Consider the following 18,756-nt stretch of genomic DNA (forward strand, 5'->3'; position numbering starts at 1 on the left):
GAACAGAACCTTTTTTGCAAGGAAAGGCAGGGTTCATTTAAAAATAAGGGCTGGTTCAGGGCAAAAAAAACAGAAATGAGAAGTTTTCTCCCTCTCTCTTACAGAAGATATAACTTGGGAAATGAGCAAAGTTTCAATATTGCACAAAATTACAATATTGAAAATGAAACTGGTTTGAGCAATAAACCTTTCTATCAGAAGTCCAGAGTGAACTGAAGACAGTAAATTTAGCCCCCCCCCAAAATTGCCTTATCATTCTAGAAGAGGAAGAGGCTGCAGGTTATGGCTAGCTGGACTTAATTTATTATTGCTGTGATTCATTGGGAGCAGTCACTAGCTTAACAAGTCATGAGTACCATAAGCAGAAAGATGGGTAAAAAGTGGACTTTATAATATCCATTGCTACATTCTATAGAGAGGAAAACACTAAAGGGCAAACCCTGAGACCTTATTTCAGCAGCACTAATAAGGAAGCACTCAAGTCAGAGAAAACAGAAGTACTTTAAAACAATGTCAACTTTCAGCAATTTGCTTCCAGGAGAGTACATGAAAAGATGCAGAAAAAGTATACCAAATAAAAAACCAGCACAGGATTGTGCTGATAGGACAGACCATTCTGAAGACAAATTAAATGTATTAGGCATATGAAAAGATACCACAGAAGTGGCAGTAATAACTAGATTAGGTTTTTTGTGCATACTTTTCATCCAGATTTTTGGGGGTGGGAAGAGAAGAGTTAAAAACAGTCAAGTCTTACATTGCCTGCCATGAAGTAATTCTGCAGGCTAAACATCAAAACGTATCTTAACTCTTCACCTTTGTAATAGGACAGCTTAGGTATGATGTTCTCTTCCTTAAAAACAAGTGCACAGAAAGAGAAAAAACTGATACAAAACATCTGAGCCAGCTATTCAGCAATGCCATTTCTATAAACTACTACATCTGTGAGGATGCAGGTTACTGCCAACTCAATAACTTCTGCCTTACTTAAGCTCTATGTGGCCAAAACACACAACAGTGCCTAAGAGAGAAAGAATCATGCTACCTGGAAGTTCCATGCACACAGGCATTTTGGAGGATAATAGCTTGGGTAATATGGACTTGTGATTCTCCCTTCATAGCCCGTTACCTCTTTTGTCACTATTGCTTTTCCACACCCTAGGGAAAAAAAAAAAGGCAACAATTGGCAAACCTTGTTCTGTAAAGCTATTCAGTGGGCTAAAGCATCCAAATTTATCAGAAGTCTGTCACTGTGAAGCTGGGCAGGTCAGGAATTATATTTAGCTGGATTCGAGTTGTAAATGTGATGCACACAGAAGACAAAGGATGTAAAGATCCAGGGATGAGTGCTGGTCTCTGCAGGACCAGAAAACACTGTGAAGTTTATCTATGTTATTTCACTGAAGACAGTTTTTCAAACAAGAATATCAATACATCTACACTGCAGTACTACACAGGGACCTCTAGTCTTAGAATGCAGCCAGTTAGAAGTTAAATGGACAACATACTAAACTAATCAGCCTCCTGGAAACCAAAACTTTCTTGGATGATGGATCAATGGTTTTACAGAATTCATTAAAGACAAACTCACACATACAGAGAAACAAACAAAGAAAACCCAGACTTGAACTTAAGAAAACAAACCAACCAACCCACAAAGAATAGAACCTGAAGTTAATTATTATGGAGAATTTATCACATGCTTTCATGATGGCATATTAATGCTTAATTACTGTTGACATGAAAAGTATGCAGCATCTTTTTGAGCAGCTTGAATTTCCTTGCACTGAGTTGTGTGAGATCTTTCTCCCCGTGCCACTAGCATGATATTCCTTGCACTGTTTGTTATTATGATCTCACCATTTCTTAAAGATTAAAGCAATAAAATCATGAACTTGATGCACAAAGGTTACGGACTCTTTTGTGTTCCTGAGGAGGCAGGGACCGATAGCAAATGCAGACAAAGCAACTGAACCTTTATCTTCTGAAAGCAGTTTTTAGTGCTAACATCCTTGCACTTTTAACATCATCCCGGAGTCCCAAGGCAGAAGGGAGATCACTGCTACGCCTGAAATAACAGCCCCATCTATTGGCACACTGCAGTCCTTGCCAATTGAATTCAGGGCTGCTTTCAGCCTTTTCCCTTCATAGTGCACAACTAGTCTGATGAGATTACATTGCTCATTAGGAGTAATGCAGAGGAGATGAGGGGGAGACAGGCAGCTGTAAAAAGAAGAAAATAAAATACAGGAATCATTTTTCCATAGTCAGAAACATGACAGACACTTCAGGATCTTAGAAGAAACAATATAATAAACACACTTCCAAACACAGAACAAACCTACTTTCTTGTGTAATGACCTCAAAATAGCCATGGAATTCCTTTTGCTCCTTTACTTGTGCTGCCTTAAATATTACCAGCATGAGATTATTTGTGGACACAAGTGACACCAATGAATCAGGTGGTTCACAGGCTCTGAGGGGGAAGAAAGAAGAGCAAATACATAAGCAATCTCTTAAAAAGCAAAAAGCTTAACACATTACTCTGATCTATGCATAAATTTTCCACTGGTTCACATCTTACCTATTTCAAACTCCAGTCAAATCTCCATGCTCTTGAGCAAGAAAGTACCTGTTACAAGGCCATTTAGAAACTCAATACTGGAAATTTTTCTTACAAAAATGAAGGAAATTGCATGAAAATGAATATGGAATGTTTCACTCTATGAGATGACTTTCAGCCTTCACTCCCAGTAAAAATGAATGAAGGCAAAATTAACAAAAAGCTGGAAGAAAGAGAAATCTTATTTTATTAGACCAACAGTTTTATCTACTTGTTGGGGAGTGGGAAAGACAAGAAAGTTATTCTTCAAGTCAGAAATTAAGAACCTGAGCCAATCAAGTAGTCTCATAAAAAAAATTACTTTCCATATGCATTACCTAGCAGACATCTTCAGTTCTCTACAGATACTAATATTTAAGTGAACACCATCCAAGTCAATTGGAGATATAGATTAGTACAGGACAGCTCTCAAAAAGGACTGAAAAGCCTTTCTGTCTGATGCTGGTTTTGAGGCTTATACAGATACTGAAATACCAGAGAAAAAGGTTTCAGGGGTGAAAACACTGAGCTTTTGTCTACTTCACGGAGGTGCTGTTGTTTCCTTTTGATTTACCTATCGAGTACCTATGGAGAATCCTATGGCATTAATTTTCAGGGATTTTAAAGAAAAAGTCCCTAAACAAACATAATGGATCATTAAAGAGAGAGAAGAAAAAGAAAAAATGTAATAGTCTACATCCCTCAACCCATCACAGCTTCAAGTCAAGATTTTTATAACCCTCTAAATGAATAGAGCAGATAAAAAAAAGCACTGAACTAGCGAATGCCAGTAAGTGAAAATCACAAGACTTAGTTTCAGAACTTCAGTCTTTATCTGAAAAGCACTAATCTTAATACAGAATAGCTTGCTTAAGGGAGGAAATTTTAACATTTTTTTTCAGTCAGCATGTGTTTCCTGATAAGAAACAGAAAATTTTGCCAAGTAACACGTGAATTTTTCATAGTTCTGTAGCTAGGTGAAGATGTACTCCAGTTGAAAAAAAGAGAAAAAATTGAAGAAAATTTTCCCTTTTATTAGCAAGATAACTTATCCAAGAAATTTTAATTTGTCAGGTGTTTTGTGAGTAATACATGAAGATCAGAGCAATTTTAACAAAACCAAACTAACCAAAAAATGAAGATGACATGTCTTCAGAAAATACCCAGAATTTGTCAATTAATTCGTAATAGAAATTTATACTCACCTGTAGAGTATCTTATCTTTGATTGGCATCAGAGAGTCATAAATGGTGAGCGAGTCAGTGATGCAGTTATCTGCTTCAATCTGAAGGGATACTATGGAAAGGCGGACAATGTGGCCCACAGATGCAATAAGCTTAAAATAGCAGATTGTTCTCTCTGAGGTAGCTTGAGTATCCAGAGGAAAGTGCTCATGTAGTCGGTCAGCATAGAGATCATACATGCAATTTGTTCCTGTGAAAATGTCACATTTTCAACACTGGATGCAATACTCCAAAACTCCTAAATCCACATGGCATTAAAACAAAAAATCCTAAAGCTTGTGTTAAACTAAAGCAAAATATGAAGGCATATCTAACTTGGAAAACAAAGTAATAATAAAATTATAGAGTGGTTTGGGTTGTAAGAGATCATCTAATTCCAAACTCTCTGCCATGATGGGGATACCTTCCACTTGACCAGGTTGCCCAGACTCCCATCCACCCAGCCTCAGACACTTCCAAAGGGCATCTACAGCTTTTCTGGGCAACCACCCTTACAGTAAAGAACGTTTTCCTACCCTAAACCCAAACCTACCCTTTTTCAGATTAAAGCTATTCCCCCTTGACCTTGTGAAGTCTCCCTTTCTGGCTGTGTCACTCACTGTTTTCATCTTAGTTACAATTCCGTGGTCCAAGAACAGCCTATTTATAAAAAGTACAGAACATGGCCAACAGTGCTGTAATTCAGTTCTTGCAAGGTATTTTTACTAAAGTAGTGCCATTTTGTACAATTTGCAGTTAAAGTTCTGCAGAGTCTCTAGAGGATAAATTACTTGATTCTTCACTGGGACATACTCATCTACTTTCAAAGCATAAATATACTGCTTGCCCCTATGGACATTAGGATATTTAAAATACATAAAATAAAATCAAAGCAAAAATGCAGTTGCATGTCTGTATTCCCCCAGCTTTTTTATTGATCAAATGTCAAAGTTCTCAATGTTTTATCATGACATGAACTAGAAGTGCTAGCAACAAATTCAGATTCACCAAGTCCTTCAGTTTGGAAGGGATGCTAGGAGTTTTCTAGCTCAATATTCTGCTCAAAGCAGGATCAAAATGAATTCAGACCAGGACTTTGTTCTGCCCAGTCTTGAAAATCACCATTAGAAATGCAAACACTGTGAAATAAAAATTATGCAACCTACCCTACACAACATTTATTAAAAAAGGGTAAAAATTTGTGTCATAATTTAGACAAGGATAAGAAGAATATTAGCCTACTTGTATCTAATTTTCCAATTAAGCTGAAACAACTGCAATTTCCAAATAAAATATATAGAGGTCTTTATTTCAATTCAATATTCCAGTTAGCAGTCAGCAAAAATCTTAAGAGAATTTTTGTTTGTCATGTCTAAATCTCTTAACATAGCTCTTTGAAAGGTGAGAAGGAAGAAAAATTCAAATTAGGGAGAATAAGATCCAAAGTGAATATTTACCTTAATTTCTGCCTATTACAAACATAAGTCTCTGAAATAGTTACCATCATGGAACACCAATTAGAGCACTGTGAAAGTTTACTACCAATTGTTGACTCAAATTAAATGTTGACCTTTTAACCAGTAGTTAATCAAGACAGGCAGGCTTTGTCCAACTTCCACTTCTAAACTACAATCTTGAAACTAATGCTATGAATGTTTATGAACAATGAGTAAGGGTCACATTCCATTTAAATGAATTACAGTTAAAACTATTAAAAACTTTGTTTAAATAATTGTTATTCCTTCTTCCTTGTTCTTATCTCTTCCCAACAACATTATTTTTATAATAGTTATTTGTGCTTATCTAGTCACCCTTAGCAGAGCCAATTTTGATCATAATCTGTAAAATTATATGCAACTACCATTATTTACACTAAGTATTAATAATGGGACAAGCTCGCTGCTGCTATGGAGCACAGTCAAGAGAATACAGAGCTGACTCTAGAACTACAAGTAGTTCAAGCATGCTGGCTTGAAACCAAAGCTGGATAAAGCCTTTACCCAAGCAAACCCAGCACAACCAGATATTATGGCAATGCAAGAACCTCACATCAGTTGGATGCCCACAAGTCCCTTCTCCAGCACTACTCTTCAATAAATCTGCACTCCAGTCTGTGCCTGAACCAACCACTGGGTTCATCTCCATACCCAAAGTTAACTCCATTGCTCTCAAAATACAGTCTGCCAATGCTCATTCGTTTTGTGCTGCTGCATGCTCACTTTTACCTCTGCATCATATTCCACAGTCCTAAACAGACACAGCCAAAGAACCCCAACAAATAAAATTGCACCAGTATCAGATTCTCAACTACTGTGGCCATCCATGCTGTTTATCCCCAGGAACTTCATTACATAACCACTCCATGGGTTTGTGGGCTTCCCACAAATACCAGCTGACACCTGTGGGTGCCTATACAAAGTCTCTGAAAGATGTCTAGAATATGGCAGGTCATCCTTCTCCCTTTGTGTGAAAGATACCATGTATGTCCTAAAAACCCTTAGCAACAATATTTGTGTTGCACTCTTCTTAATTTCTTCTGTTTTAAGGGCTGCATTCTGGAATAAACTGGAACCAGGTTCCAACTGGGCTAACTTCTCCACCCTGGAACACTGAACTGGGAAATGAAATCGCTATGCAAGTAAACACCAATACATAAAACTCATTATAGAAATAAAATGAACATTAATGAGATGGGATAGAAGCCAATATTGTAATGCTTTGCAGTTTAAGTCAGGAGGCTTTTAACGAATGAATGCTGTAGCAAACTCGACTTGAGTTTTGAGAAATTATGGGCTGTTAGCAATATAAACATTGCAAACCCTGGACCATGCTCTGTGACCTGAACTCCACCTGTGGACCTCAGAACTAGGAGAGCTTGATTTGGCTGCATGGCAAAAGTAGTTGTTGGATTCCAAAAAAAATATGCAAGCTAAAATCTCTGCAAGGTAACAGAAGTAAAAAATCACAGGTAGAAGTGCAACAAAATGTCTCAGGAAAGAAAAATATGATCATGGAAAGCCATAAAGCCCTTGAAAAACCAAAACAGTGCAACTTCTCAAGAAGAATCAGTCTGTGTTAAGTAGCAAGGGAGGCCAACACATCCCCAGCTGATTGATAACTGCTGGCCCAGCAGAGTCTTAGCAGGTGTCTCCATTAGAGGTGCAGCACTATTGCTCAGCCTAGTAGCACATTTTTTCTAGGTACCTACTCTATGTGCTAGTGAAGATAGATGTACTGTACTTTTGACCTGCTTGTTCAGTGCTTTGCACACTGGCAAAGAACCCTTCTGGGCAGTTTACAACATGAAACCAAGCAGGTGTACAAATAGTGTCTCCCACAACCCTGGCAAAACTCAACTGCCTAAAGTAATTACTGTTAGGGAATTCATTCAAAAGAATAACTCACCATTAACCTTGGAGAAAAGGGAGTTAAGGTTGATAAAAGATGGACAAAAGCATGGAGAACACATGCTCTTGTTCAGCATATTAAATTCATTACTGTCCCATTTAGAAAAGGTTAATCTGCTGGTGAACACAATTAGTAGCAAACACCTTAGTTTGTTTCCTACTGTGTCACTAGGTATATCTAAAAATTTACCAGGCAGATCAAAGGTAGATAGCTCCTGTATTTTTTACATGCAAGATTCTAGGTCACTCTTTTAGTAAGAAATGCCAGATGAATTGGCATTCTTAAATGCCAAGTCTGAATTTAGCCCTCTTAAATTAACACTGAACAGTATCTAAGTCCAAGTAATGAAATAAAAGCTTTGCTCTCCACCTCTCCTCTGCAGGAAGCTGCCAAAAGGGTGAATTACCTGTTCCCGTTGTTGACCAGTAATCTGACCGAAGACCTGCTGCATAGAAAAAGAGTTGTGTGAGTCTTCTTGTTTGCCTGAAATCCAGAATTCAGGGTTTAATTCAATCACACCTCAGTCCTAACCCTGAACACGCAGGAAAAAACACTTTTCTCAGTGAAGGGGGTTGCCCTAGCCCCCTTCATTTCTGAAAATTCTGCAAGCAGCTTTGGAAATGAGGCAAGAAGAGACTGCATGGCAATTAAGCAGTCAAAGTCAATTGAAGGACTGAGACAGAGGTACCCAGGAGGTCATTTTCTCATCCTTGGCCACAAAGCCTCTCTCAACTTTCAATTCAACAGAATTGTTCTGTCTGATGTCCTTAGAATGGAAAATCATTAAACATTTTGTAGCTAAATACATTAAACATGATTGAATCACACGTGAGTTTGTTTCCCAGACAGGAATGGCACAGGAGTTATTTAACAAATGGGTACCTTTATAATCCGTTTTTGAATCTTTAATAAAGGAGTGATAAGAGTCTCATTTTCAGTGAAGTGATCCACCTTAACCCTTCATGTTTTTATGCTTTTAAAATCACAGACTAACCCAAATCTGCCTACAAAGGTATCCATTTTACCTCCTGACTATGAACATAACCACTCCCAATGCAGGAAGTTTTGCAATCAGTGTTTACAAGGATAATTTGTACCTTGATTTGACCTCAAATCTCATTTTTATTTTCCTTCTCAGTTTTTTTCTTCTATTACAATTTTAATAATAGAAGCTAGAGATGTAGGCTCAAAATTTTAGTTTATTTATAGAATTTGCTACTCCAAGGTAAAAATGTTTGCTTAATGAAGTGTTTCCTCAAGGATATGGATATGTTCTATTACTAACCACTTAGGACAATGGAATCCATGTCAACTGCAAGGCCCTGAAGGCTTCCCACTGAAGTCCGGTTAATGATACTTGTCTGAATGGAATCCTTTAAAATGGCAGCCACACAATCCTCACACAGCACTTTCCCCTTCGCCCGTGGTACCACAAATACGATCCAGAAATGAACAAGAAGGCCTCCATTGTTGTTGTTACTGAAATAAAGAGCTCAGGTTATCATCCTATTGGAAGTTCTCTGAAGATTAGAATCTTAGCCTAAGCTTCTGAAGCACAAATTCAGAAGTGTGTGGCTCATTTCCATATTTTATAATTACTTTAACCCAGTGAATGTATATTTTCCCCTTAAAAACAAACAAACAAGACAAATCCCAAAACACACTCTTCACATCCAGTTGGGAATATGCAGTAAGCTAATTTCCTGAGAGCTCCTAACTTCAGAGATCTATCACATTGTCTACACATGAATTAGAGCTGGACTATTTCCTAAAGATCAAAACAGAAATAGTAGAAAAGAAACAACAGAATTAACATCTCCAGAAATGCAGAGCTCTGCAGTGGTATGTATCTCACCCTGCACTGTGTGTTGCACTATGTAGGAAATGATTCCTAGACTATTTAGGTAACACATTAGAGGCCATGTATGATCACACTAATCTCTACCTCCTTAGTGGGGAGAAAGACCTTGAAATTAAACACAGCCTAAAAACTTCCAGTTTCTGAACCAAAACTGTATTTGTTTCTAGAGGATTGAAATAACTAAACTTCTAACATTAGCTGCAAACATTAATATTAGAGTAAGAATACTTTATTACATAGATTTCCAGCTTCTTAAGTAGAAAATGCTTTTATTCCAATAACATTACTCACAAAATATGTGCAATTTAGTCAACAACAGAGTTGTGCTCCAACAGCACGTTTAAGTGGTTAAACTTCTACATGACCCAAAGGATCACAAAACCTCTTTATTGACATTATTTCTGTTCATCTTGCATTGTATTTCTGGCAGACAAGAAACTGCTTATATTACTTTAGTTTGCCCTTACTTTTTTTAAGTGAATTGGTGTAGGTTATAAACCTATTTTGCTATCAGTTCAAGTACATAGCAAAGACATTGAACTATAACTATTAAAAATAAGCTTGTTTTGTGGGCTTATTACATTATCTACTGCCTAGCAGAAAACCACAGTTTTACCTGACTTCTGAGACGGTGGAATGCTTGTAAAATTTGGAGAGAGAAGAAGTTGTGTAGACCAAGTTCATCTGAAAGACAAAGTATAAAAATATAGCATTCTGAAAACCAGTCACACATAGAGATGCTATATGCCTAGGCTTTTCTAGGAACAATCTATTTTCCACCAAGATTATGCAACATGCATACTTCCAGACATACATCAGCCAAGATAGGGAGGAGATGAATAGACCAGCTCTTCAATGCACCTGTAACAAATCCAATTTTCTCAGGAAACATCAAATCCTCTGCCCATGGCCAGCTAGCATAAACAATAATGCTCTTTCCATAAAAATGAATTTTGACAACAGTGCACATCCTTCACCCAGAAAATCCCAAACACAAAGGGCTTCCCTGTCCTGATGCTAAAACTTAAGGGCAAAGTTGTTACTAAGGTGCAGTGAACAGCACATACCAAAGCTTTTCCCACAGAATCACAGAAAGACTGGGATAGGAAAGGGCCTCTGGAGAGAATCTAGTCCAATCCCACTGCTCAAAGCAGGGTCAAATATACCACATATAGTATTGCTCAGGGCCATTTCCAGTTGATTACCTTCAAGAATGGAGACCCCACACCTTCTCTGGATGAGAACCCCAGTGCTGGATTCCCCTCACAGCTAAGGAATTATTTTTTTAATGTGTCCATGGAATTGTTTGTACTTTGATTCCTTTGTGTCTATTTTCTTCATCAACAGCTTAGTGTTAACATATTTCTTTCCAATACACATTTCTTTCTTTACACAGTGTAAAACGCGGGGAAGCAAAATCTCTGCCTGTTCCCTGCCGAAGGACTGCCTTTGGGCAAAGTAAGCTCCTGATTCTCCCTGTTGCTGGGCTGTGATAATACTGGTGTGACAATAACCTTCCTCTCCCCATCCTGTTCAAAGCCACAAGGTGGCATGTACCTCAAGCCATTCGGACCTCACTCTGCTGCTTTACGATTAAAACTAGTGTGCAAAGGACTATGACACAGAATATTGCAAAGGCTGTAAAAATCTCATCCATATTGATCCCTAACTTTCATAATTTGAAACAGGAAGTTTAAACAATAATTTTAAGGGCCTAAATAAGGTGGGTAGAGCTCAATCTTGCTCTAGATTAAGGTACAAGGGATTTTATGTATTACTGTTACTATCAAATGGAAAGAACCTATCTTGAGAGGTTTTTCTACTACCACTACACAGCCAGTAGCAAAAGGGTTTTGAGGAGAATAAACAAAATCCCATATCCCCCACTTCCCTACTAACAATTTTAGTTTACAGTTACGGTTGCCAGTTTCAGCAATGCAAAATTGATTGATGAGTTCAGGCAAACTTCACAGATAAAAAATAAATTCCAAGTAATGTTCAAGTAGGAGGTGATGACACTGGCAGCCCAACACCTTCTGTCTGTTGCCTCTCTCCACTATGTATGGCAAGGGCAGGGTGCTCTGAGACAAGAGCAAGACATGGGGCATACAGGACATTAGAGCTGCTCCATGGAGAGCAGGGAAAGGTGATGCCCTGCACTGGTTATCTGAAAGAACTTCAATGATTAATATGCAGAACTTGGAAAGAGCTGGAAAACAGTAACATTAGTTCACATTATAAGGTGACAAAAACTTAGTAATTATTGAAAAATTTCTTGGCTGCATCTAACTTTTTTTTTTTTAGCAGTTGTCATACAGTTGCTTGAATCCTTATGTGGACAGTAATGCAGTTCCTGACAAAAAATATATTGTTACTCTCTACACCAAATGTCTTTAAAGTCAAATTCCCTTTTAACCAAGATTCCCCCCCACTTTCTTCCCACTGTAGAGCAGCTATTGATCCAGAGTTCTGTTTTTGCTTTGACTGATGCAAAGTATTTGGGAAGTATAATGGTCTTTAAAATACCTAGTATCAGAAGGAAATGTAAATTTCCTTCTGAAATATGTTTGTGATCCCTAGGGTAATTATATATTCTTTAAGGCAGAAAATACCAGTGTAAATGCAAAAGATTTCGTCTGCTTGATGTTTCAAAAGTGGCAATTGAGTTTAAGGATTTCTGTAGAACTTTAGTCACAGATTGTAATTTATGGGTGAAAGTACATAAAATTTTAAGTCAAATGTAAAAACCAGATCCATTCAAAACTCAATCTGTGATTAACAAGCTGAAAGCAGTCAGTTCCTTTCTACCTCCAGACAGTCACTGCTTGCACATTATGCCTCAATGGCATCTAAACATCACTTGTTCACAGCTCTGATCTTTTTTGCTAACCAAGCAGCCCACCCATCTTACCACATGCTGCACAGTCTGTGCCATAGAGAGGAATTCCTTTGACTCTTTCTGCCTATATTCTGGAAGAAACTCTATGTTGGCAACACGGAACAGTCCAACAAAATACAATGCAACTTTGTTTTCTGCCTGAACTGCAAGAAACAAAGACAGTTAGCCTTTTTTTAATAACAATGAAGGTTTTTTATTAAATTTGAATCCAAATTAATCTATTTGGCTTAACCTACTTTCTAGTGTGAAACAACTACCCAAAGATCACTACACTTTTATAGCCAAACTGTTCTAAATGTGTACCAAATTATGGTTAACTGAGCTCCTGTTAACCTACACACAAGATAAGATACCACCATACAAACAAGCCAGCATAACTGAAGGCAGTATCAACATCCAGATTTGGGAGCATCCTTAAGGTATCTTAGGCAGTATTTGCATCAGGGGCCTAAAGAGGAAAACAGTTTTTGATGCTTAATTACACACCTATTTATTTTATTCCCCTTTTACTTCCCTAAATCTATTCTGAAAAATAATGTACTTACCTGAACTTCAGAAGGTCAAGAAACACTGTGGAAGGCAAAATTTCTGAGGAATCAAGCTCATAAAAACCTTTCAGGTCTGTGCAAATCAGCTTGCGTGTTAAAATGCTTTTCATACCTCTGAAATAATGTCCCGCTCCCTAAAGCCAGCTTTTTTAATTACTTGTTAAGTCTTAGCAAAACCAAAAGTTTTTCAGACCCCATTTTAAAATTTCCATGTTTACTTTAGAAGTAGCCTTCAGGACAACTGAGATCCTAAAGTCATCTGAAAGTACTACTAGTGATAATGATATATGGAGTTGGCATGAACTTTCAGCAACTTACCAATGAAGAGCCACAGTAATGTCCAGGTTACAACTCCTAAAATTAATAGAATGAGGGTAAAGAGAATTATTTTGTTTTGAAAATTCCATAGCAACTTATCTTTTTTCTTCAATTTGTCATGCTTTTTCCTTGCCAGAATCCTCTTTTCCAACTTGTCTTCTGCAGATACCATTTGGACTGAAAGGCATTTGGCTGCCTAAAATAAGGTGAAAGACAACAAAAATAGTGGAATGTTTCTAGCAGGAATTGACTGATCAACAAGTCTCAACCAATTAGTTCCTCAGAGAAAAGTCTCCACTTCCTTCAGGTTGTGGAGCAGTGACTATGGACAGGCTCTTCCTGCATATCTGGCTCCCTCTGAGAAGTTACCTCCAGTGAAAAGGAGAGCACAGCACAGGTCTTGCTGAGATGGGACCTGCACAAAATCATCACCTGGATATCAAAACACTTGGCAGTTTATTTTGAACTACAGTCTTAGATTTTCTAAGCTGGATCCAAAATATGCCCTGACCATCTCATCTAGATAAAAAAGACTACATGACTATTTCTATTTTTGCAGTAGTTTCCACTTCCTATAAAGTATCTACAGCTTGTCTGTTCTGGAAAGCCCATTTGTACCAGACACCACACCATGCCTCAGGCATATTCCTCTGCAGAAGATAATCAACACATTTAAGCAGACAAAAAATGTTTATCAGTTGCTGCAGGAACAGCAAGAGCTGCCTGAAGAAGTCTCTGGCACTTCATAAAAGTCTCTCTTTAGGGTATCTCCTGTCACAGTCAAATCGTTTGTTGTGAGATCAGCTAGAGGTTCAATTACATTTCTCAAGTCAATTCATTGTCTTATCTCTTCAGAGTTTAGCTGGCAAATTCCTGGACCACTCAGAGTATTATTGACCACATGTACTAGATATGAATACTGTTTTAGCTGTTACACCCAGCTGCACCAGAATTAAATTACAAGAAAAAAACAAAAAACCCCACAACAAAACCTCAACAAACCAAAACCTTTCTCATTTCCTCCTTACATAAAAATTATAGCGTAAGATAGATAATATTGCTACATAAAGGAGAATTCAGGAAAAATACTCTAAAAGTGAGAGGGAAGTTCTCAAGGAGTGGCTTTAGGAAGCTGTGGGTTGTCCATGATGGGAGGTGTTGACAAATACCAGTCAGCAATCAGCAGCAAGGGTTTTAGTGCAGTCTTCTATGAAGCACTACACAGTCTTATACAAAATGATGTGACTCAGGAGTTCATATATATGAGGATTAAACTGAACTTCATTTTAAAGATGAGGACCAAAACAAATAGGCATTTTTCCTTTTTTTTGGAACAGCTAGATTCACTTTAATGGCATCTTCAAAGCAGGTCTCCCTCACCTCACAGCTGAATTTGTGCCACTCAGAGGCCTCTCTAAGTGGTACATCATTTCTAAGCAGTGCAAATCAAAAAGCTCTGACAACAACCAGTGATAACTGGTCTATGAGTTGCTCAAGATGCCAGCAGCCTCACTCTGAGGGACAAACCGCTGTCCTATCACCTATCCTTTTCTGTGCCCACACAGAAATACACTGAGTTGTTCACAATCACACTAGAAGAGACACACTAAACAGCAGAGCCCTCAACTTGGGCAGATCTAGCTGTTCCCTGTGCTCAATAGACCTCTGCAGAGCTACAGCAGGTAGTCAATGAGGAGAAAGGGTGCAACCAGATGCTCACCTATTTACCAGCATTGCATTGTTTGAAGCCTCGCAGAAGGTACCTTGCAAAGAGTCCAATAGTTGCCTATTGTAGACTAAAATGTGTGGACACAACTGTCATTTTTCATCCATACTAATTATATTACACTTGATGAGAAAGAAGACCATGAAAGTCAAGAAGCAACCAGCTGAGAATTTCACTCTTGAGTTTTCAGTGTGGGATGCCAAGTTTCATACAGTGGCTACAAAAGCTCTGTGCTGATGAAGCTTGACACTCAGGAAATGACAAGCACAACTGCCAGCCATTTGCAAAAGTGGTGTTGTGAAATAACCTACAATAAGTGCTTCTTTCCTTTTGCTCAATAGTAGGAGACGCCCATCTGTGTTTTGGGCCAATCAGGGTAAGAGATATGTTGATTATCCAGAGTGATTCCCCGGGAAGGTCACAGAGGTAGGGAGCTGGAGGATATGATGTACAGCAAAAAGCTGAGAGCCTTAGGGTTGTTCAGAAGGAAACAAGAATGCAAAGACAGTGTGAGTAAATCTAATTCTAGATTTCCATATCTAAAGTGGGCTATGGAGAAGACAGAGCCACACTTTCCTCACAGGTACACAGTGAAGAGAGAGCCACAGCAGTCACACGCAGCAGCAGGGGACATTCCAGCTGCACTGTGGGAGGGGGAAGAATGTATTTCACCACAAAGGCTATGCACCTGGGCCATGCCCAGAGAGGTCAGGGAACCCCCATGCCTGGAGTTATTCAAACCTCAGAGGATCAATGTTCCAAGAAATCTGTTTCTAGTTTTGATGTTACTTTCTTAAAAAAAAGTAAAAACCTGTCAAAGTCTTCACCAACACATTTTTTGATATGTTTCTCTGATATTATGCACTATCCTATTGGTCCCATAGTCAAATGCAACAGATAGCAATCTTTGATCTCAGAGTGGAGGATGTTCTAAAAGGAGAAAAAAATTTGGTAATAATTAATAACAAGTAGAGTTAAAAGACTAAGTATGACCCTCTACAATTTCCTCAAACAAAATCTTTAAGTACAGGATTGGAACATTTCAGATTCATGTGTTCTATCTAGGTAATGAACTGCACTTGTTTTGTGTGCTCCCCACATGATTTACCCATCTTCTGTATTTTTTACAAACCTTACTGAGTCTCTTTAAGGATGAAAATGAACGTTTTTTTGTTTAAAACTCTGGATTGTCACAAAGTTCCTTTATACACTCAGGGTTCAGTAGGCCAGCTTGAGGCAGCTCAATGAATGCTGAGTTCTGACATGAAATTTTGGTCACTTTCATCAAGATTCCCACAACAATATTTTATATTAATGTTTTCCCATGTAACTCCTTTTTGTGGCTCTAGACCTAAACAGACAGATTTATTATTAAAAATTAAATGCTATCAAGTATTGTTAAAAATTACTCGAAATTGACACCACTGGATATATAAGGGGGCACTTGAAACAACTGATCTCTACATTGCATCTACTGTAATCCTCATCTTTTTTTATTTTTTAAAGCAATTAATGTATCAAGCTTTCCATGACAAAGTTCTCTGTTACATGGGATTCATAGGAATATTGAATGCTGTGTGCTGCATTATCAATATTTCTATAGGTTTTATTAATTTACCATCAACATTTTATAGTAAGGAAAGCAAAGTTAAGCTGCTTCCTTCCCTCAATAAGGACCATAATTCTCAATTCAGCTTTCCTCTACTGCAGCTTAGTTCTTGTGTTCTAGAACTGGTTTCCAGCTAACATTGCAATTTGACTATCACCATACACTAAATTATTTAATTACATCTTTGTCATGAGTCAGCACTCATACCACAATACCCTTCTCAATCTTCTCTGGGAAAAGCAAAATACATTGCCTCCATTAATGTTGCCTTTCTTGCCGAGAAGTTAACTTTTTTTGGAAAAAAATGCTGCATGACACCAATATAAGCTTTTATGTTGTCACATGTCCATTATTTCGAATGTCTGAAAATAGATAATATTAGCAATCCAGGGTTAAACACATGTTGACATTTTCAGACTGAGCAATAAACCAGCAAAATATACCAAATCTAACCATCATATTAAGTTTAACACTTGAGAATTAGATCACAAGGCATCTAATAACGTCCAGAAGTATAGAAAATCAAGAATGTTTAAGTCACCTACTTACATTTACTTCATCTTCAGGTTTAGCTGTTGGGGGATCATTTTTTTCATCCATTTCAGCAGAATTAATTTTATGACTTGTCCATGCTGAGAAAGAGCCTTACACCTTTTCTCAGGCACCCCTTCTGCTTGTGAAGCTGAAGACAGCTAATTGCAATGTCCAGAAGCAAAAGAGGCATCAATTTACTTTGATGAGTTTCCAATTGTAATCTCATCTGCCTTACTACACCTTTGAAAATGTTAGAAGACTGCTATCATGTAACTTCAGACTAGATAAAATAGGCTTTTCATGGTCTTTACAAAGTTGTAATATTAAAATACAATACTGCAGCGCTAAAATCTATACATCACTGATTCTCATGGGTCCTTCCCAATTCAGCATATTCTATGATTCTGTGAAAATGTCACAACATTAGTTACATGAACAAGAAAAGTGGCAAGCAAAATGTAAAAGTGAGAGCAAAAATATGCTAAAATAAGGAAAAGAAATGTAAGCACCCTAAGTAAGAGTGTCGAAAATCGCAGATAACAACAGCAAATCAAGACGAGCATTTGGACTCTTGTCTAAAATTGTGTAATGTACACTGTTGAACACTTAAATTTGGTTCTTTTATTATAACTGAAAAATAAAATGCTCCAGGCAACTTACTTCATATTATTAAAATAGATCAGGCTTCAAACTGAGAATCCTTTTTGTAATCAGATGCAAGAAGTCACTTGTATTATAACAGTTTCATCCTATTTTCTTTGTTAATTAAATATTTATAGAGGATGCAAACCAGTACTTTCCTACTTTCCTCAATGGATGCTAAGTATAGAGCTGTCTTTCCTTTTAAGTGATTAACAATCTCAATGCCTTCCTTGAGTCAACTGCAGAAATGGTACTGGAGATATACAAATATTATTTAAAAAATAACCCTTCTATTAATATGTCTTTGAAGACATAAAACCTAGACTAGAAATGAAAATAAATAAATAAATAAATAAATAAAAAGGCACTACAATAGAGGTATAGAATAGAAAAGATGTATTTGGAACTCATAGCAAGTGAGCTCCAGTTGTTATTGTGCTCTGTCCATGTAACATCAATAAATTACTTCAACTACAAGGCAAAAGTTCCTACAGTTAGATAATGTACTATCAAACTAAACATTTCTTATCAGGAATCATCCTTGGCTTATGCCCTGAGGCACAGTAATTACTGTCCTTAGTCCTTGCTGCTTGATCTAGAACTGCAAGGTATTTTAAGCATACAACGTGATATGTTAAGCTCTGGGCCATATTAAAGCTTAGCAACATAGGAAAGTCTATCCATGTACTCATATTACTATGTTTAATTGAAGTCCCTATTTTTGTTTTGTTTTGTTTTTATTTAATTATGCTTAACTTTTAGGGACTACTCTGGTCTCTTAAAAGTGTTAATGTAACTCCCCAAAGTCTCCCACTGCCCCATGCACAGGGAGTTACTATGCTGTAAGTGCTATTTCAGAAGCTAGTCCATAGATTGAAAGAGCACTAAGGTAAATCCCCATGCCCCTGCACTACTCAGGGTTTGGGAGGTGAAAGGGTGTGGGTAAGTAGAAGAGCAGCAAGCAAAGAAGTGGGCCTGGGAAAGCAGGGAGGAACAATGTTGTTTCAATGTTTACCTTCCAGTCTCACATTAATACTTCAATTTCTATTTGAATTTGCAATAAATTAAGTAAATTTTCCCCAAACTGAGTTTATTTTGCCTGTGACAGTATTTGACAAATAATCTCCCTGTCTGCATCAGAAAACATTTTTCCCTCCTTCCTGTTCCTCCCATTTTCTCCCCTGATCCTGCTGAGGAGAGGAGGTAGGGGCTGAGCAGCTGGGTGGGAGTTTGGCTGATAGCCATGGCTAAACCAAGACACTATTACAGTACATAGTACATACTTTCCCCTCTTCTCCTTTTAAAAAGCATGAGTTTGAGTTTTGTTCATGATATCTTTACTTTGAAAGAGAATGCGCTCAATATAAAGAGACAGACAAACTGAAA

At 37.6% G+C, this 18,756-nt stretch overlaps 1 protein-coding gene across 1 annotated transcript in view; it reads right to left on the reverse strand.

Moving 5' to 3' along the window:
- Positions 1-16,794, reverse strand: part of TMPRSS7 (transmembrane serine protease 7) — a 33,794-nt gene extending 17,000 nt beyond the window's left edge. Inside the window, exons 1-9 of the mRNA XM_053971984.1 lie at positions 16,744-16,794; positions 12,860-13,055; positions 12,006-12,136; positions 9,711-9,778; positions 8,519-8,712; positions 7,640-7,678; positions 3,808-4,036; positions 2,346-2,476; positions 1,046-1,158 (exon numbers count right to left, since the gene is read on the reverse strand). Of these exons, the coding sequence (XP_053827959.1) occupies positions 1,046-1,158; positions 2,346-2,476; positions 3,808-4,036; positions 7,640-7,678; positions 8,519-8,712; positions 9,711-9,778; positions 12,006-12,136; positions 12,860-13,055; positions 16,744-16,794 (1,152 nt within the window). The remainder of the gene's footprint in view (positions 1-1,045; positions 1,159-2,345; positions 2,477-3,807; positions 4,037-7,639; positions 7,679-8,518; positions 8,713-9,710; positions 9,779-12,005; positions 12,137-12,859; positions 13,056-16,743) is intronic.
- Between the last annotated feature and the right edge of the window lie 1,962 nt (positions 16,795-18,756).

This window comes from Vidua macroura, chromosome 2 (assembly GCF_024509145.1).
Source record: "Vidua macroura isolate BioBank_ID:100142 chromosome 2, ASM2450914v1, whole genome shotgun sequence".
In the NCBI taxonomy this organism is placed as follows: Eukaryota; Metazoa; Chordata; class Aves; order Passeriformes; family Viduidae; genus Vidua; species Vidua macroura.